Raw genomic sequence first — 21,411 nt, 5'->3', positions numbered from 1 at the left:
AGCACCGACATTCATAAGGAGGGGAGGTGGTTGCAAAGGAATAGGAACTGTGGTGAGCCAGTGCAGGAAATGGTTGGTGTCTTTTATATAGGAGGGAAGGTTATGTGTAATAGGCTGAAGGTGTTGGTCCACAAGAGCAGAGATCTACATCTACATCCATACTCCGCAAGCCACCTGACGGCGTGTGGCGGAGGGTACCCTGAGTACCTCTATCGGTTCTCCCTTCTATTCCAGTCTCGTATTGTACATGGAAAGAAGGATTGTCAGTGTGCTTCTGTGTGGACTCTAATCTCTCTGATTTTATCCTCATGGTCTCTTCGCGAGATATACGTAGGAAGGAGCAATATACTGCTTGCCTCTTTGGTGAAGGTATGTTCTCGAAAGTTTAACAAAAGCCCGTACCGAGCTACTGAGCGTCTCTCCTGCAGAGTCTTCCACTGGAGTTTATCTATCATCTCCGTAATGCTTTCGCGATTACTAAATGATCCTGTAACGAAGCGCGCTGTTCTCCGTTGGATCTTCTCTCTCTCTTCTATCAACTCTATCTGGTACGGATCCCACACAGCTGAGCAGTATTCAAGCAGTGGGCGAACAAGCGTACTGTAACCTACTTCCTTTGTTTTTGGATTGCATTTCCTTAGGATTCTTCCAATGAATCTCAGTCTGGAATCTACTTTACCCTCGATCAACTTTATATGATCATTCCATTTTAAAACACTCCTAATGCGTACTCCCAGATAATTTATGGAATTAACTGCTTCCAGTTGCTGACCTGCTATTTTGTACCTAAATGATAAGGGATGTATTCGCAGCACATTACACTTGTCTACATTGAGATTCAATTGCCATTCCCTGCACCATGCGTCAATTCGCTGCAGATCCTCCTGCATTTCAGTACAATTTTACATTGTCACAACCCCTCGATACACCACAGCATCATCTGCAAAAAGCCTCAGTGAACTTCCGATGTCATCCACAAGGTTATTTATGTATATTGTGAATAGCAACGGTCTTATGACACTCCCCTGCGGCACACCTGAAATCACTCTTACTTCAGAAGACTTCTCTCCATTGAGAATGACATGCTGTGTTCTGTTATCTAGGAACTCTTCAATCCAATCACACAATTCGTCTGATAGTCCATAGGCTCTTACTTTGTTTAGTGAACGACTGAGGGGAACTGTATCGAACGCCTTGCGGAAGTCAAGAAACACGGCATCTACCTGTGAAGCCGTGTCTGTGGCCCTCTGAGAGTGTATATGTGGAAAAAAACATTCCTGGATTTCTCTCAGATTTCCCAGTCAAAAATACACTTTTTTCCAGGTGTAAATACACTATATCCCTGGTGAAAATACATTTTTTCAGTGTTAAGTGACTATATATTTTCTCTCTCCAGCTGTAAAACTTATTAGTTCTTATACTATTAGTTATTATTAGTTTTTATACGCCAGTATAGAATTCCCGGCACTTTAGGAATTGAAACACAGCAAAAAAAACAATGTGTTTTTGAAAGATCTTTGATGCACAGTGACATTTACATTGAATATTTTTGTTTTATGAAAGTATAAACAGGAATTCCACCAACTACAGCAATTGAAAGTTTACCAAATACAGCAAGGTAGCTTCCAAAGCATTGAAATCGAGATTGCAATGCACTTTTGTCAGCCAATCCTAGCTTGTGGCATGTGATATCGGCAGCCAATGATAGCAGATATTTAGAGCATAGGACACGTGATTTAGCCAGCCAACAGCAATACCACTTTTAAGTAGTGTGAATACACAAATAGGAAAAGCTAATGGTTTAAATTGATATACATACAGCATAGCTACAAGAAAAGCTAAGGTTTCACATATAATATTGGTCATCAAAAGTTTTTTGCTGTTTTTTATCTTTCCCTAAGGGTATGGTTAGGCAGAGTCCTAGGAGCACAGCTCAAAGTGCAGCAGCTGAATATTTTCAAGTACGATTATAAATTTCACTGCTGTGCACCGAAAATTTTACGGGCTACCTGGTGGAGTAAGTGTTCCTTCGAGCACTAAGTCTTTTCATTAGAAAAGCCAATTATACGTGAAATTACTGAAGAACTTACTTCACACTTTTTTTTTAAAGATAATTATACTTTTTGTGATTGTTGTTGTGTAACTTGTAATCTAAGAAAGAACTAAAATAAAAATGAAAAACTAACCTTGAAACTTGGTCCTTTTTAGCATGATTCTTTAAGATACATCAAATACAAATGTACCTGTAAAATTTTAAATAATGGTCTTCTGGGCCCAAAGTTTTTCAATGTGGCTGGTTCTCAGTGTTAAGTTTTGAATGGGAGTCTAATGCTCTGTGATTTAAGAAATTTGTTGCATATTCTCACACATAACATAATTCATCTTGTGTAAAAGGAAATTTACTCTGAAAGTAACACTTCTCAATCCACAATTCACAATATTTTCCCGTGACTGTTAGAAATGTAAATAGCTGCGTTCATCAAAATGAGGCCCATGAAAAAAATGTTGCTATTAAGTAATGCATGGTCTTTGACACATTTTGCTGTCGGCAGACGTCTGTGTGTGCACTGTATTTTGTTGCAATAAATTGTGCATTTTCTTTGCAACTAAAGCTTTATTTTGGTGTTATTCTCTCGTTTACGTTCTATTGCTGCAGTATTATTCTGCAGTAGTGGGCTATATAAAAATTTAATTGAAAACTAAAACAAATATATATTTCTGGAATTCTAAAAAATTCCCAGGTTTTCCCCAGATTTCTCCTGGATGAATAAATTCCAGCATTTTTCCCAGATTTCCCAGTTGTCTTGGGGCATATACACCCCGAGAGATTCTCTCTGTGAGGGCACAGTAACCAGCCACAATGGGCTGTCCTGAGTCATTGTGTTTGTGAACTTTAGGAAGCATGCAGAAGATAGAAGAGTGGGGGAGTGGGGGGGGGGGGGGGAGTAGTGGGGATGATTAGAGAGGCGGTCTCAGGGTAGAGATTCTGGGATGGACCAAAGAATTCGAGGAAGGAATGGAGATACTACTGGATTTCTGGAATGCAGTCACTAGGGCAGGGCTTGTTGGTGGATGTATCTGACAGCTGATAGAGTCCTTTTGCCAGGTAAACACTGCAGTTCATAATCACTGTGGTGGATTCTTTGTCGATAGGTAGGATTATAGGTTGAGGTCAGTCTTAAAGTGGTGTAATGTGTTATTTTCTGTGGATGTGATATTGCTTTCCTTGAAGAGAGATTTATATAATGATAATGAGGAAAGGTTAAAGGTTAGGAAATTCGGGAAAGTTAACAACTGGTGATTTGTGGGCAGTGGATGGCAGTTGGACAGAGGAGTAAACTGAGGCAGGGTTCAGTATTGGTTTTGAACTGAGTGCGATTCGTAGCATTAATGATGAAAACCTGTTTACAATGGAGGGACCAGGAGAAGGAGAGAGGTCTTGCTCGAATCACCCCAGCATGATTTAATTTGGGAGTAGTGCAGAAGTTAAGGCTTTTGAAAAGGACTGATACTTCTGTGGGACTGCAGCTTTTGGAGGACAGGTTTGTGACTGTGTTGCAGATCTGTTTGGGCTCTGGGTTCTGTAGTGTGGCGGGTGGTAAATGTAGTAGGTCTGCAAGGCAGTATTTGACAGCTATGCGGGAATGTGGGGGAGGCTTGATGAAAGCTCTAGTAGTGGTGGTGGAAATTGGTCCAAATCGGGAGTATGAGATGAACAGATCGGACAATTTTTTGAGAAGACATTGTGCATGTTGCTCTAGTTCCTGGAGGGAAAAGATTTCAATGTTGGGAGATGAGATGCAGAAATTTGGGATTGAAGAGCAGGAGAATCTTACAGATGGAGAGGAGGTAGTGCAAGGTGGTTTGGGCTTGACTGATATGGTTTGCAAGACTAGGTTGTTGTGGCTATTCACTGATGGAATTTGAACAGATAGAGGTAATTGTGGATGTAGGTGTTGCAGCTGGATATGGGTAATGTATTGGTCAGGGCATGAGGTAGGCAACAATGCAGGAACAGTATGTGAGGCTGGGTTCTGGCTAGGGGTATGGAAACTTTTCTGTATTGGCACAGATGGAAGGAGCAGGTCAGCCACCCCCATATACCCACAGTAAAGCCACAATGTCAAATGGTGCAAGATGTTTGAAATTCCGAGGAAAATAGGGGTAAGGTATAGGGAGAGATGAGTAATATACAACATGTATAAGAGTCAAGAGGGAATAATAAGAGTGGAAGACAAAAAACGAATTGCCCCTACTATTCAATCAATATATTGAAGAAGTAATGATGGAAATGAAAAAAAAAGTCCAAGAGTGGGATTAAAATTCAAGGTGAAAGGACATCAATGATAAGATTCGCTGATAACATTGCTACCCCTGTGAAAGTGAAGATGAGTTACGGGATCTGTTGACGGAATGAATGTTCTATTGAGTACAGAATATGGATTGAGTGTAAATTGAAGAAAGACAAAAGTAACGAAAAGTAGCAGAAATGAGGACAGCAAGAGACTTAACATCAGGACTGACAGTCACAAAGTAAATGAAGTTGAGGAATTCTGCCATCTAGGCAGTAAAATAACCCTTGACAGACAGAGCAAGGACATCAAAAGCAGAATAGCACTGTCAAAATAGGCATTCCTGGCCAAGAAAAGTCTCCTAGTATCAAACAAAGGCCTTAACTTGAGAAAGAAATTACTGAGAATGTATGTCTGGAGCATGGCAGCAAAACATGGACTGTGGGAAAACCGGAACAGAAGAGAATCAAAGCTTTTGATACGTGGTGCTACAGACAATAAGGACAGAGGCAGTTCTACGAAGAATTGGAGGTGAAAGGAATATATGGGAAACACTGATAAGAAGGGACAGGATTTTAGGGCATCTGTTAAGATATTGGGGAATAACTTCCATAGTACTAGACGGAACTGTAGTGTGTAAAAACTGTAGAGGGAAACAGAGATTGGAACACATCCAGCAAATAACTGAGGGCGTAGGTTGCAAGAGCTACTCTGAGATGAAGAGCTTGGCACAGGAGAGGAATTCATGGCACGCCCCATCAAGCCAGTCAGAAAACTGTTGACTCAAGAAAAGCAGACAGACAGACAGAAAGTGAGAATGAAAACAAAACACAAAGCAGCACTCCTCTTGTGACTCGGTATTACCCGTGACTGGAGGAGCTGAATCATATTCTCTGCCGGGTTTAGACTCATTCGCAGCCTGCTCTGAAATGAGGAATATCCTACCCACTATCCCCTCCACACCTCCCACAGTAGCATTCCTTTGCTCACCAAACCTACACAATAGCCTTGCCCATCCTACACAACACCTGCTCCCAGCCCCTTGCCTCATGGCTCATATCCCTGCAATAGGCCCAGATTCAACACATATTCCATACATCCTCCCACTGCCACCTACTCCAGTCCTTTCACTGGCATCTCCTACACCATCAAAGGCAGGGCCATCTGTGAAAGCAGCCATGCCATCTATGGACTTAGTTCCAACCACTGTGCCACACTCTAAGTGGGCACGATGACTAACAAGCTGCCTGACTGTATGAATGGCCACTGCCAAACTGAGACCAAGGGACAGCTGGACCACCCAGCCGCTAAACGTGCTGCCAAATGCAATATGCCTAACTTTAATGACTGCTTCACAGCCTGTGCCATCTGCATTCTTCACACCAACACCAGCTTTTCTGAACTGCACAGGTGTGTACTCTCCCTACAACATATCCTGAAACCCTTGCCCTCAACCTTCACTAGTCTCTGTCCTCCTACAGCCTACCCCCTTTCCCTACTCTTAGTCCAGTACACACACACACACACACACACACACACACACACACACGTTTTATCCCACCAATGTCTTATATTCCACCCCCCCCCCCATCCCCCTCCCCCCACACTGTGCACACAGCACCCCCTCTTGCTGCTGGACCTAGTAACTCTATCCTGCCCCATAAACATGCCTGCATGATCCCACAGGCAGCACTAGCATCTTCCCTCACCCCTACCGTGCTATCCCTCCCCCTTCTGCCCCATGCCACCTCCTCACCCCCACTATCCAACCCAGCTACAATAAGCTGCACACATAAGACACAACTGCAGTTGGGTATGAGGGCCTGGTGACAGTGGCCATATGTGCGAGTTGTTCTGTGAATGTGTGAGTGTTTTACTTCAGAAGACTTTGTCTGAAAGCTGTAAATATTTTTAGTGTTCTTTTTCATTGTGCCTGTCTGCTACTCAAAATCACCTCTACCAATCTCATTTGCTTTCAATCATTCTGCTGAGCATGTTGCTTCTTGTTGAATCTTACAGATCAAAACTGTAAGCCTGGACACTAAATTCAAGACCTTCCCTCTGATGGGCAATACTTCTGCCAACTGAGCTAACCAGGCGCTACACACGGCTCACTGCACAGCTTCAACTCTGCCATGTCTCTGTCATACTTTCCACGTTTCAGAAAAGCTCTCCTGCATTGATTGCCATTCTAGCGGTCGAAAGAGGGTATAATTTCTTTTAGGATTGCTAGTCTCGCATGATATACAGGACAGCTTCAATGAAGTTTGGGTAGTTGGAGAGCAGTATGGACAGAATTGAAACTACGAGGACAGGTCTTGAGCTAATGTCCATGCAAACATAGTGCAGAATATATTACTTCATACCAGAGGGTATTTGTTATTTGCTTTGCTAAACACCAACTAGTATACTCATATCCACAGAAACTTTCATAATATTTTGGAGACAAACATTCAATGCACTAAGCTCATGAGTTCCAACTTTGACAAACGGGCTACATGGTGTCTTCTAGGAATGTCTGACGAAATAGTACAATCTCCAGCTGACCAACTACCGCTATCTCCCAGGTAGGTACTGAACCAATGTAGACAGATATTATTTTCAGAAGCACTTTTCAAGCTATGGAAGAAAGGTAAGCATTATGCATACTGCTTACTGATTTTTCTTTGGAAAATCACATCATTAACATGCTACTTTTCTTTTTATCTCTCTCTAGTATGAAATTTCATTCAGTACTAGAAAGATTTCTTGATAACTAAAATGTTCTCTTCCTCAGTGCTAAGTATTTAGGTTCTACAGGAAGCTAAAGAAAAATTTAAAATCCACAGTGAAGTTGTGACAGAGCAAATTTAATACAACACTTGTATACCGAAATAACTTTCATTTTACAAATTACCAGCTTAAATTCCACCGTCTGGAAAGGGGGATGAGAGAGAGAGGGAGGGAGAGAGTACAGGGAGAGGGAGAGGGAGGGGTGTTAAGGTGCTTTGGACCTCTGGAGGCAAAATTTGCAATATCAAACAGTTACAGCCTCTGAAACAACAACAGCTGATACTCACTAAAATTAGTTCACAGAGCATGTTAATATCTAAAAGTGCTACATAATATTAGATTAAAAACACTATTACAAGCAAATATCAAGGATCAACTTCTGTGATATCAAAGGAAACATAATTACCCATTTCAATTTGAGGACAGAATTAATTGTCCAATACCTGAATGTCAAATAATGGAAAATCCAGGAAGAAATGTAACAATATTATGAGAAGGAAAGTTGCTACTCACCATAAAGCAGAGATAGATAGGCACGACAAAAAGACTATCACAATTAAAGCTTTCAGCGATTAATGCCTTAATCAACAATACATACACACATGAACACACACACACACACACACACACACACACACACACACAAACGCAACTCACACATGACTGCAGTCAGAGGCAACTGAAACCACACTGAGAGCAGCAGTACCAGTGCATGATAGGAATGGCGACTGGGTGGCGGTAAGGAGGAGGCTGGGGTGGGGAGGGGGAGGAATAGTATGGTGGGGGTGGCAAACAGCGAAGTGCTCCTGTTTAGATGTAGGGCAGGGGAGAGGTGGGGAGGGGGGAGGGAAGTGCAAAAAAGGAGATAAATAAATTAGACTGGGTGTGGTGATGGAATGACGGCTGTGTAGTGCTGGAAAGGGAACAGGGTTGTGGCCAGGAGAGTTATGGGAACATAGGATGTATTGCAGGGAAAGTTACCACCTATGCGATTCAGAAAAGCTGGTGTTTGTGGGAAGGATCCATACGGCACAGAATGTGAAGCAATCACTGAAATGAAGGATATCATGTTTGGCAGCTTGTTCAGCAACAGGGTGGTACACTTGTTTCTCGGTCACAGTTTGTCGGTGACCATTCATGTGGACAGACAGCTTGTTGGTTGTCATGCCTACATAGAACACAGCACAGTGGTTGCAGCTTAGTTTGTAGACCACATGACTGGTTTCACAGGCAGCCATGCCTTTGATGGGATAGGTGATGTTAGTGACCGGACAGGAGAAGGTGGTGGTGGGAGGATGTATGGGACAGATCGTGCACCTCGGTCTATTACAGGGGTATGAGCCATGAGGTAAGGGACTGGGAGCAGGGGTTGTGTAAGGATGGATTAGTATACAGTTTAAGTTCGGTGGATGGCAGAATACCACTGTGGGAGGAATGGGGAGGCTAGTGGGCAGGACATTTCTTATTTCAGGGCATGATGACAGGTAGTCAAAACCCTGGCGGAGAATGTAAGTCAGTTGCTCCAGTCCTAGGTGGTACTGAATTATGAGGGGAATGCTCCTCTGTGGCCAGACAGTGGGACTTTGGGAGGTGGTGGGAAACTGGAAAGATAAGGCACAGGTTATTTGTTTTTGTAAGAGGATGGGAGGATAATTATGGTCAGTGAAGACTTCAGTGAGGTCCTTGGTATATTTTGAGAGGGACTGCTTGTCACTGCAGAAGCGATGACCATGGGTGGCTTGGGGACTTCGGGACTTCTTGGTATGGAACGGGTGGCAGCTGTAGAAGTGGAGGTATTGCTGGTGGTTAGTAGGTTTGATGTGGATGGAGGTACTGATGTAGCCATCTTTGAGGTGGAGGTCAACATGTAGGAAGGGGGCTTGTTGGTCTGAGTAGGACCAGATGAAGCAAATGGGGGAGAAGTTGTTCAGGTTCAGGAGGAATGTGGATAGGATGTCCTCACCTTTGATCCAGATAGCAAAGATGTCATCAACGAATCTGAAGCAGGTGAGGGGTTTAGGATTCTGGATTTTTTGGAAGGATTCCTCTAGATGGCCCACGAATAGATTGGCACAGGATGGTGCCATGCAAGTGCCCATAGCTGTACCCTGGATTTGTTTGTAGGTAATGCCTTCAAAGGAGAAGTAATTGTGGTTAAGGCTATAGTTGGTCATGGCGGCTAGGAAGGAGGTCATTGGTTTGGAATCCGTCGTACATTGGAAAAGGCCATGGGCATTAGGGATCTTAGTGTACAAGGAGGTGGCATCAATAGTGATGAGCAGTGCACCATGTGGTAAAGGGACAGGAACTGTGGAGAGTCAGTGGAGGAAATGGTTGGTATCTTTTATAAAGGAGGTTAGGTTTGTAGTAATAGGTTGAAGGTGTTGGTCTATGAGAGCACAATTTCTCTCAGTGGGGTCATAGCAAATGGCCACAATGGGGCATCCTGGGTGGTTACATTTATGGACTTTAGGAAGCATGTAGAAGGTATGAGTGCAGGGATTGGTAGGGGTGAGTAGAGTGATGGACTCCGGGGAGAGGTTCTGGGATGAGCCTAAGGATTTGAGCAGTGACTGGAGATCCTGCTGGATTACTGGAATGGGGTCACTGTGGCAAGGTTTGTAGGTGGAAGTATCTGACAGCTGGTGGAGTCCTTCCGCTAGGTAATCCTTGTGGTTCAAAACAACAGTGGTGGAGCCTTTGTCCACGGATAGGATTATAAGGATGGGATCAATTTTTAGATGACACAAGATTTGAACTAAAGAAATTCAGGAAAGGTAACAGGGGATGGTTTGGGGGCAGTGGGGGTGGATCACAGTGGGATGGAGGAGTGAACTGAGTTAGGTAAGATTCAATATTGGTCTTTGCTTGAGCCTGATTGGTAGGGTTGGTGGTGAAAAAGTGTTTCCACTGTAGGGACCGGGAGAAGGAGAGAAGGTCTTTAACAAGTCCTGCATGGCTGAATTTGGGAGGGGGGGCAAAAGGTGAGGCCTTTGGAAAAGACTGATATTTCTGTGGGGCTGTGGCTTCTGCAGGAAAGGTTCATGACTGTGTTGTGGGTCTATTTAGGTTCTGGATTCTGTGTGGTGGTGGGAGGGAGTTTTGGAGGGTGGGGTAAGTGTAGTAGGTCTGCAAGACAGAGTTTGTCAGCTATGAGGGGACGTGGGGGAGGTTTGAAGGTTGTTGTTGAACTGGTGGACAGTGGAACTCCAAGGTGGGAGGGGGAAGTGAGCAGGATGGAGAGCTTTTTGAAGTGGCGTTGTGCATGTTGCTCAAGTTTCTGCAGAGCAAGAGTTTCAATGTGTGTTATGGGTTCCAGGAATTTGGGATTGCACACCGGGAGAATTTTGCGGATGGAGAGAAGGTACTGCAAGGTGGTTTGGACTTGGTTGATATGGTTTTGCATCCCTACATTGGTGATGGCTACGGATTGGCAGGAATAGATATATGACCCAACCTTTAAATAGAAATAACAATTATAGCACATAAACTATAAGGAGAAGTCACATACAGTCAAGAGTCTAAACTGATTTGTTATCACAGTATGTAAATACAACTCACTGTTTCTAATAGGAAAAGTGCTTCCTCCGGATTGAGGCACTTTATTTGGCCTTGCTGGTGACCAAAGTTTTCCCAGTGTTTCCCAACTGAGTACGTCACAACAGCTACATTCATTTTCTCGTCCCATTCTGCTACTGAGAGGATGCCACTGAAAATTAATTTTTAGGTGACATAGCATGTATTTACCAACAACAACAAGAAATGCAATAGCAATCTCATATCCAGTAGATACTCAAACAACTGTCTATATGACACTCTGATGTGCTATAAACAACAGTAATATCAATTAAGGCTAATGGCTGGTTCAGATACTTATACAAATAGTGTGAGGTAAGCTACATTAAAGAAAAACCATTAAATAAACATAAAACATTGATTTTATCCATACTGGATCAGGGGTTGTGGTTGTGAATGTCAATGTTAAAAAATATATCGGCTCAACCACTTGTCTATAGTGTAAAACACTAAGATTGACGTGTTTCGGAAGTCAAGCTTCCATCATCAGAATAATAAAAAGTAAAGGAACCTGTCAAAACTCGCTAAAATTGAACATGCACCAGGCACAATAAAATTGATAATAATTATGTTTTAAATTTATTATCAATTTTATTGTGCCTGGTGCATGTTCCACTTTAGCGAGTTTTAAAAGGTTCTTTTAATTTTTATTATTCTGAGGATGGAAGCTCGACTTCCGAAACGCGTCAATCTTAAGAGTTTTACACTATAAACAAGTGGTTGAGCCGATATATTTTTTAACATAAACATAAAATATTTTATATTTTGTTTTCCATACAATGAGTGCACTTAGTAAATTTACTGCCAAAGAAACAAAATTTAATTGCTTCTTGTGGAGATTAAGTAGAAAGTGTATTTCAGTAACACATATGTTGTTATTGTTGTGGTCTTCAGTCCTGAGACTGGTTTGATGCAGCTCTCCATGCTACTCTATCCTGTGCAAGCTTCTTCATCTCCCAGCACCTACTGCAACCTACATCCTTTTGAATATGATTAGTGTATTCATCTCTTGGTCTCCCTCTACGATTTTTACCCTCCACGCTGCCCTCCAATACTAAACTGGTAATCCCTTGATGCCTCAGAATGTGTCCTACCAACTGATCCCTTCTTCTAGTCACGTTGTGCCACAAACTCCTCTTCTCCCCAATTCTATTCAGTACCTCCTCATTAGTTATGTGATCTACCCATCTAATCTTCAGCATTCTTCTGTAGCACCACATTTCGAAAACTTCTATTCTCTTCTTGTCCAAACTATTAATCGTTCATGTTTCACTTCCATACATGGGCTACACTCCAAACAAATACTTTCAGAAACAACTTCCTGACACTTAAATCTATACTCGATGTTAACAAATTTCTCTTCTTCAGAAACGCTTTCCTTGCCATTGCCAGTCTACATTTTATATCCTCTCTACTTCGACCATCATCAGTTATTGTGCTCCCCTAATAGCAAAACTACTTTAAGTGTCTCATTTCCTAATCTAATTCCCTCAGCATCACCCGACTTAATAAGACTACATTCCATTATCTTCATTTGGCTTTTGTTGATGTTCATCTTATATCCTCCTTTCAAGACACTATCCATTCCGTTCAACTGCTCTTCCAAGTCCTTTGCTGTCTCTGACAGAATTACAATGTCATCGGCGAACCTCAAAGTTTTTATTTCTTCTCCATGGATTTTAATACCTACTCCGAATTTTTCTTTTGTTTCCTTCACTGCTAGCTCAATATACAGATTGAATAGCATCGGGGAGAGGCTACAACGCTGTCTCACTCCCTTCCCAACCACTGCTTCCCTTTCATGTCCCTCGACTCATATAACTGCCATCTGGTTTCTGTACAAATTGTAAATAGCCTTTTGCTCCCTGTATTTTATCTCTGCCACCTTCAGAATTTGAAAGAGCGTATTTCAGTCAACATTGTCAAAAGCTTTCTGTAAGTGTACAAATGCTAGAAATGTAGGTTTGCCTTTCCTTAATCTAACTTCTAAGATAAGTCGTAGGGTCAGTATTGCCTCATGTGTTCCAATATTTCTACGGAATCCAAATTGATCTTCCCCGAGGTGAGATAAGCCTTTACATCCTTACATTTGTCCTCTAGCCATTCCTGCTTAGCCATTTTGCACTTCCTGTCAATCTCATTTTTGAGACGTTTGTATTCCTTTTTGCCTGCTTCATTTACTGCATTATTATATTTTCTCCTTTCATCAATTAAAGTCAATATTTCTTCTGTTACCCAAGGATTTCTACTAGCCCTCATCTTTTTACCGACTTGATCCTCTGCTGCCTTCACTACTTCATCCCTCAAAGCTACCCATTCTTCTTCTACTGTATTTCTTTCCCCCATTCCTGTCAATTGTTCCCTTATGCTCTCCCTGAAACTCTGTACAACCTCTGGTTTAGTCAGTTTATCCAGGTCCCATCTCCTTAAATTCCCACCTTTTTGCAGTTTCTTCGGTTTTAATCTACAGTTTATAACCAATAGATTGTGGTCAGAGTCCACATCTGCCCCTGGAAACGTCTTACAATTTAAAACCTGGTTCCTAAATCTCTGTCTTACCATTATATAATCTATCTGAAACCTGTCAGTATCTCCAAGCTTCTTCCATGTATACAACCTTCTTCTTTGATTCTTGAGCCAAGTGTTAGCTATGATTAAGTTATGCTCTGTGCAAAATTCTACTAGGCGGCTTCCTCTTTCATTTCTTACCCCCAGACCATATTCACCTACTACGTTTCCTTCTCTTCCTTTTCCTACTATCGAGTTCCAGTCACCCATGACTATTAAATTTTCGTCTCCCTTCACTATCTGAATAATTTCTTTTATCTCATCATACATTTCTTCAATTTCTTCGTCATCTGCTGAGCTAGTTGGCATATAAACTTGCACTACTGTAGTAGGCGTGGGCTTCGTGTCTATCTTGGCCACAGTAAGGCGTTCACTATGCTGTTTGTAGTAGCTTACCCACACTCCTATTTTTTTTTATTCATCATTAAACCTACTCCTGCATTACCCCTATTTGATTTTGTATTTATAACCCTGTATTCATCTGATCAAAAGTCTTGTTCCTCCTGCCACCGAACTTCAGTAATTACCACTATATCTAACTTTAACCTATCCATTTCCCTTTTTAAATTTTCTAACCTACCTGCCTGATTAAGGGATCTGACATTCCACGCTCCGATCCGTGGAGCGCCAGTTTTCTTTCTTCTGATAACGACGTGCTCCTGAGTAGTCCCCGCCTGGAGATCCGAATGGGGGACTATTTTACCTCTGGAATATTTTACCCAAGAGGACGCCATCATCATTTAACCATACAGTAAAGCTGCAGGCCCTCGGGAAAAAGTACGGCTGTAGTTTCCCCTTGCTTTCAGCCATTCGCAGTACCAGCACAGCAAGGCCGTTTTGGTTAGTGTTAAAAGGCCAGATCAGTCAATCATCCAGACTGTTGCCCCTGCAACTACTGAAAAGGCTGCTGTCCCTCTTCAGGAACCACACGTTCGTCTGGCCTCTCAACAGATACCCCTCCATTGTGGTTGCACCTACGGTACGGCTATCTGTATCGCTGAGGCACGCAAGCCTCCCCACTAACGGCAAGGTCCGTGGTTCATGTCAGTCTGGACATCAAAATCATTGTACCTTGAACATTTTGGCTCTAGAAAGAAATGGAAATACTAGGGAGAATGAAACTCAGTGATAAAAATGGCCTATTGTGGTACAAGGAAGAAAAATGATCCAAGAAAACTCACAGAAAATATGAGATACCAAAAAAAAACAATCATAAACTGTTCATAGTATTATTAAATGCTTCTGACTTTCATAGATGGTTCATATCATGACTCTCACTTCTACGTGTTTTTGATTTTTTGAATGATGTATGTAATTTCTACATTTTAGTAATTCGAGTAGTAGGGATATTAAAGAATTGCACAAGACACTGGTGGTGGCAGACTAAAAACAACAATATTGCAAAATTTTTCCCATAAGGCATTGGAATGATATTGTGGATTTCAATTAGTATGTTGGCACCTAATTTACGCATAGGCTCTACAAATACTATTTCAACTTAAACACCCTTCACTCACAAGGAGCTCTGAATTAAAATCTGGTATCTAAACCACAATTTGATAGAAGTTTTTCACATACAAAATAGTTTGACACAGGTGTGAACATTAATATGAAATGCTACGAAGAGCTGCAGGGCCACCAACACTGCATTTTGTTCCCCACTTCATTGATAAACTTTACATTCAGCCAAATAATCTACACAATGTTATGTTCCATCTCCTTGAAGAACATCATAATAAAGGAAGCTACAGCCTCTTCATTTAAATAAAAGTGCTTTCTTCAAATATTTTCTTTACTCTTACATAGCAAATGCACACATCAGAAAAAGTTTCGCACCTCGGTTCCAAGAGTTCTGGAACCTGTACAGAAAATTGGATTAGAGATCAACATAAACATCATTTCCGCCCTTTTTATTGCTCATGAAAACCATACACTCCATGTTGCACCACCATACAGCGAAACCTTTAGAGGTGGTGGTCCAGATTGCTGTACATACCGGTAACTCTAATACCCAGTAGCATATCCTCTTGCACTGATGCATGCCTGTATTCGTCGTGGCATACTATACTCAAGTTCGTCAAGGCACCGTTCGTCCAGATTGTCCCACTCCTCAACGGTGATTCGATGTAGATCCCTCAGAGTGGTTGGTTGGTCACGTCGTCCATAAACAGCCCTTTTCAATCTATCTCCAGCATGTTTGATAGAGTTCATGTCTGGAGAATGTGCTGGCCACTCTAGTTGAGTGATGTCGTTATCCTGAAGGAAGTCATTCACAAAATGTGCATGATGGGGCACGAATTGTCGTTCATGAAGATGAATGCCTCGTCAATATGCTGCTGATATGGTTGCACCATTGGTTGGAGGATGGCATTCACGTATCATACAGCCGTTACAGCGCCTTCCATGACCACCTGCGGCATACGTCGACCCCACGTAATACCACCCCAAAACAGCAGGGATCCTCCACCTTGCTACACTCACTGGGCAGTGTGTCTAAGGCATTTCAGCCTGATCGGGTTGCTACCAAACATGTCTCTGACAAATGTCTGGTTGAAGGCATATGCGACACTCATCGGCGAAGACAACGTAAGCCAATCCTGAGCGGTCCATTCGGGATGTTGTTGGGCCCATTTGTACCGTGCTGCATGGTGTCTTGGTTGCGAAGATGGACCCCGCCATGGACGTTGGGAGTGAAGTTGCACATCATGCAGCCTATTCTGCACAGTTTGAGTTGTAACATGACGTCCTGTGGCTGCACGATAAGCATTATTCAACACAGTGGCGTTGCTGTCAGGGGTCCTCTGAGCCATAATCAATAGGTAGCGGTCATCCACTGCAGTAGTAGCCCTTGGGCGGCCTGAGTGAGGCATGTCATCGACGGTTCCTGTCTCTCCTTATTGCGTCCATGTCCGAACAACACCGCTTTGGTTCACTCTGAGACACCTGGACATTTTCCTTGTTGAGAGCCCTTCCTGGCACAAAGTAACAATGCAGACATGATCAAACCGTGGTATTGACCGTCTAGGCATGGTTGAACTACAGACAACACGAGTTGTGTACCTCTTTCCTGGTGGAATGACTGGAACTGATCGGCTGTCGGACCCCCTCCATCTAATAGGTGCTGTTCATGCAAGGCTGTTTACATCTTTGGGTGGGTTTAGTGACATCTCTGAAGAGTAAAAGGGACTGAGTCTGTGATACAACATCCACAGTCAATGTCTATGTTCAGGAGTTCTGGGAATCAGGGTGATGCAAAACTTTTTTTTATATGACTAATATTCACAGACTGACCAAGCAGATGAATAGGTCACTGTGGTGGCACTCAGATCTGGTTTGCTTGCAAACAGTTGAGAATTTTGTCTGCTGCATGAGCTGCATTGTCATGATGTTAACAAGATGATATTTCTATGTTCAAATTCTTCAAAGCCCACGGCAAGATGGTTTGATGCAAGCAGTGTGTAAAGCCTCATTCATCAGTCACTGTAAAATGGATATTCATAGGAACAACAGTCAGTTATTGGGTTTTCAGGAGGAATAAAGTGATCATTTCTTAGCAGAGCTACAACTCTTTTCAACTTGGTAAGGAAGGCAGTATGATTAAAAGTCACACAGACAATAAATGTATAAGTGATGGCAAACAATTTTGGACAGAACAGAGATAGCGGAGAAATTCAGCCTTATTCTTTTCAAAGAAACCGTGACAGGGTTCACCTTAATCATTTTAAGGAAATCTAAATCTCTATGAACAACAAATTGTTATATTGCTTTACATTCATAAATGCACAACCACAAATCATCACTAGACAACGTCTCGTATTTTTTCTTAAGAGTTAGCTGTTTGCCTGTTCCGTGGATAATAAGTGTGACTTCTCACTATAATGCTGAATGAGTCAGTTTTACAATTACAGCAAATATTCTCAATGAAAAATATGGAAACATGCTGACCATATGTCATCGGTGCAAGTTTTGAAGCATGAATTGGCACCAAAGTGGGCTACACCAGCCTGTTGCTTTATCAATAAATGTGACATCCAAAGGTCTTAACAAGATCTATATCTAATTGCCTACACTTCTGCAGACAGAGTCAGTTTTCTGAGAATCATACCGTGTCATAATGTAAAAAACTATACTAGAGGAACCAATGTTTCAGCCACGGTTACAGTGGCCTTCCTCTGGGTCTAATGATGTGCTTTAGCTGTGTGGAGTTGCTTATATTTTGTCACTGCTATTTACTGCGCACGAAATTGCTTCATACTTTTGAAACGTAGTTGTTATGATTGGTCACTTGAGGCAGAAGAAGCAGGAATTTTATTATATTAAGTTGCTATGGTGGAAGGAGTGGGGATCTGCTGTTGTCTATTGCTTCTTGCATTGTTTGCTATGATTGTTGCTCATCAGTGAATGAGGCCTAGGCTCTAGTTTTCCTCCTACTAGATGTAGGCTGTACAGCAGCAGTTCCTCACTGGTGGCACTCGCATCACATGTTGTTGGTGTGGACTGTTGGACTCTGAGGGCTGGCAGCCGGGATGGGACAAGCTTTTATCTGTCCTCCTTGATTATGTTGTTATGATGTTTTATTATTTCTACGGCTTCTCTGATCTTGCATTTCATCAAACCCACCTATTTGGCCTGTAAGCAGGTTTCATTAAATTTGAATTCCTTGCCACAGTCTTGCCAGTATTCAACCACTGCAGACTTGCTGTGTTGTCTCAGACAAATTTAGTGCTCATGTTCTTGTATGTGCATTGCTATTGATTTGCCTGTCTCATTAACGTATTCTTCTCCATACTGCCATTTCATCTTGTACACACCTGTCCTTGTGGATATTAACACATCTTGGAATCTTACAGCTGCTATGGGAGACAGGCTGGACACCAATCTCGCGGAGGAGTTTACCACCCAGTCAGTGACATGCTACAAACATTGTGCACACCCTTTTGAGTGCATGTGTTATGTTTCGTGCATCACTTAGGCGCTAAGCGTGGATGGCCAAAGAAAGTATGGCAGAGTTCTTCTGCTCTGTGTTGTCATTGGATTGGGTGTACAAATATCTGACCATATGTGTGGGATTCCGATATTTTTGGTGCCCTTGTGTGTTCTTCACTGTTCTGTGTACTTCCACTTCCAGGAATGGAATTGTGCCATTCTTCTCTACCTCAAGCATGAGCTGTGTCTTCCTGTGCAATTTACTCAAATATTCTTGAAACCTGCGTAGCTCCATTTCACCATGAGGTCATATAGCAAACGTACTGTCCACATACTTGAACCAGTATCGTGGGTGTAAAGGAGTGGAACAAAGTGCTGTTACTTCGAAGTTCACCATGAATATATCTGCTGCTAATGGTGATAATAGAGATCCCATTGCTACACCATCTGTCTGCTTGTAGTATTTTTGTTGCCATTTGAAGTACGCTGAAAACAAACATAGCCCAACGATATTGCATATGACCAGCAGGACATACTCTTGTAGGATTCAAGTTTTGTCTACTGGCATGTTTGTGAATAATGACATTATGTCGAAGATGATCATGATGTCCATGGGTAAAATTGTTTCTCCCTTTATGCATTCTATGAAGTGCATTGAGTTCTTCACATAAGAGTCTGTTTTGCCAACTATATGTCTTAGTTTGCAGGCTACATACTTTGCCAAATTGTACATAAACAAGTTGATATAATTCACTATTGGCCTTAAATGACAATTTTCCTTCTGTGCCTTTGGCACTGCACAAGCTCTAGGAGCAAATTGTACTCCGGGAATGAGGCCCTTGGCTGTGTCAGTGTCAATTCTGGTTTTCTTGACTGAGGCCTGTGCCTTTCAAATTATCACTGCCAAGGGGGGTCTGCCCTTAGTTCATTGTAGATTGGATCTTCTAATGATTCTTTTAGCTTGCCTTCATAAGCATAGTGTCCAAGATGACAGTGTGTGTCCAAGATGACAGTGGCACTGCTTTCGTTTGCCTGTAATATCACTGTACCTGTGCCACTGTTCTTCTTCAATTCTGTGATAGCTGCTCTTACCTCACAGCTAAAGTTGTGTTGCAGGTGGCTTGGCATGAAGTAAAATTTGAAAGGTTTTCTCACTAATTTTCTCTGCTTCTATCACAGATGTTTCCTGAGTGCTGCTTCCACAGACTTGATGATTTCTTCTTTAGGGATCGATTCAAGCATCACAGGAAAGTTTAGTCCTTTATCCGTGTTCTTTGGCCATCCACACACAGTGCCTGAGAAATGCTCAAATCATGACACACGAGCTGAAAAGACTGCATACAACATCCATGGGCAATGGCTATAACCGTAAATCAATCCAAACAGCCATAGCAACAAATAAAAGGAAGCAAGATAGGCAAGAAATCAACAAACTGCAGCCAGCAGTGCACTTAGCTTTCGTGAAATATGTGACTGACCAGACTAGTAAACTCTTTCACCGAGTAGGCACCCAGGCTGTCTACCACAGTAGCTGCAAGATCTAGGGTGTGCTCGACTCCATGAAGGACAAGATAAATGATTTACACATTGCATGTGTGTTAAAGATGAATGTCAGTGTGAAGAAGAATACATCAGTGAGACTGGCAAGCAGATATCAAAATGCATATGAGAACATGAGCGCCACATTTGTATTGGACAGCACACCAAGTCTGCAGTAGCTGAACACTAGCAAGTCTGTGGCAAGGAAATCAAATTTAACGAAACCCCTGAATTGGGCAGGCAAGCAGGTTTGACAAAATGCAAGAGCAGACAAGCCGCAAAAATAAGAAAATATCCTAACAACATGATCAGAGAGGATGGATAAAAGCTTTCCCCATCCTGGCAGGCCGGTCGCAGTGGCCGAGCGGTTCTAGGCGCTTCAGTCTGGAACCGCGCGACCGCTACGGTCACAGGTTCGAATCCTGCCTTGGGCATGGATGTTTGTGATGTCCTTAGGTTAGTTAGGTTTAATTAGTTCTAAGTTCTAGGGGACTGATGACCGCAGATGTTAAGTCCCATAGTGCTCAGAGCCATTTGAGCCATCCTGGCTGCCAGCCGTCAGAATCCAACAGTCTTCACCAACAATATGTGATGCGAGTGCTAAAGTGAGTAACTGCCGCTGCACAGTCTGCATCTAAGAGGAGGAAAACAGGAACCTACACCTCATTCACTGACGAGCACCAATCACAGAAAACAACGCAAGGATAGACAACAGAAAATCACCACTCTCTCCACCGCAGCAATCTAATATAATAAAATTCCGGCTCTTCTGCCTCAAGTGACCAATCACAACAACAACCTTTTAAAATTATGGCATAATTTCATGATCAATAAGCAGCAATGACAAAATAGAGGCAACACCACACAGCTAAAACACATCCCTAGACCTTGCATAAGGCTACTGAAACCGTGTCCAAAATTTTGGTTTCTCCAGTATAGTTTTTACATTATGATGTGGTATGATACTCAGAAAACTTTTATGTCAAAAGGTCTATATGCTTGTGCACAATTTTTTGTTCTGAAGTTCTACATCTATAGCACACGACATTTCCATTATGCCTGTCAATGTGAACTGAATGGCAGAGGGTACTGTTTATTGTACTATGTATTAGGGTTTCTTCTAATTCAATTCAGAGATGGAGTAAAGGAAGAATGAATGTTTGTAAGCCTCTGCGACTATTTTTATCAGCACTATCTCTAGATGATAGACATGTAGTGGCCTGACAAGTAATTGAAGATTCTACCATGACAGATGGTTCTTGAACTTTTTTAATGAGTAGGTTCTCTCATAAGACAGGCAGTGACTGTATGCCAGTTAAGGTTTTTCATTTCTTTTACACTTTCTTGCCAGTCAAAAAAGCCTGTAAATTTACCTTATCCATTATGGGTGCTTGAACGTTGTGACTAGAATTAAATAGCAGATTACATTCTGAAAACTGTGACTAGTCACTTTATAAAATTGTTTATTTGTCCAAAAGTCAGTTTTTGAGTCACTGCAGGCTAATTATCAGGTGATTGGTATTTACAAACACTTTATATTTTGTACTAACTGCATCTAGTCACTTGGAACATGGCACTAGTGAAAATGCTTTGATTTATATAGATTAAGCAAACACATAAAAGATAGTGATGTTATTTGATTAGAAATGTGTAACGTTGTCCCAGAATTTGTGAGTATGGTACTTTACGTACCATGAAAAACACAACATTTACATGCATGTGATTAAAGGAAAACTGT

The 21,411-nt window shown here is 42.0% G+C and overlaps 1 protein-coding gene across 2 annotated transcripts in view; it reads right to left on the bottom strand.

Annotated features, from left to right (window-relative positions):
- Positions 1–21,411, bottom strand: part of LOC126457968 (uncharacterized) — a 158,278-nt gene that overhangs the window by 96,042 nt on the left and 40,825 nt on the right. For both annotated transcript variants that reach the window (XM_050094727.1, XM_050094728.1), the window contains exon 3: positions 10,626–10,773. In XM_050094727.1, coding sequence (XP_049950684.1) covers positions 10,626–10,773 — 148 coding nt within the window. The remainder of the gene's footprint in view (positions 1–10,625; positions 10,774–21,411) is intronic.

Source organism: Schistocerca serialis, chromosome 2, assembly GCF_023864345.2.
Source record: "Schistocerca serialis cubense isolate TAMUIC-IGC-003099 chromosome 2, iqSchSeri2.2, whole genome shotgun sequence".
NCBI classification, from domain to species: domain Eukaryota; kingdom Metazoa; phylum Arthropoda; class Insecta; order Orthoptera; family Acrididae; genus Schistocerca; species Schistocerca serialis.
Note: the sequence above shows the minus strand (reverse complement) of the source record. Positions and strands in the feature narration are given on the sequence as shown.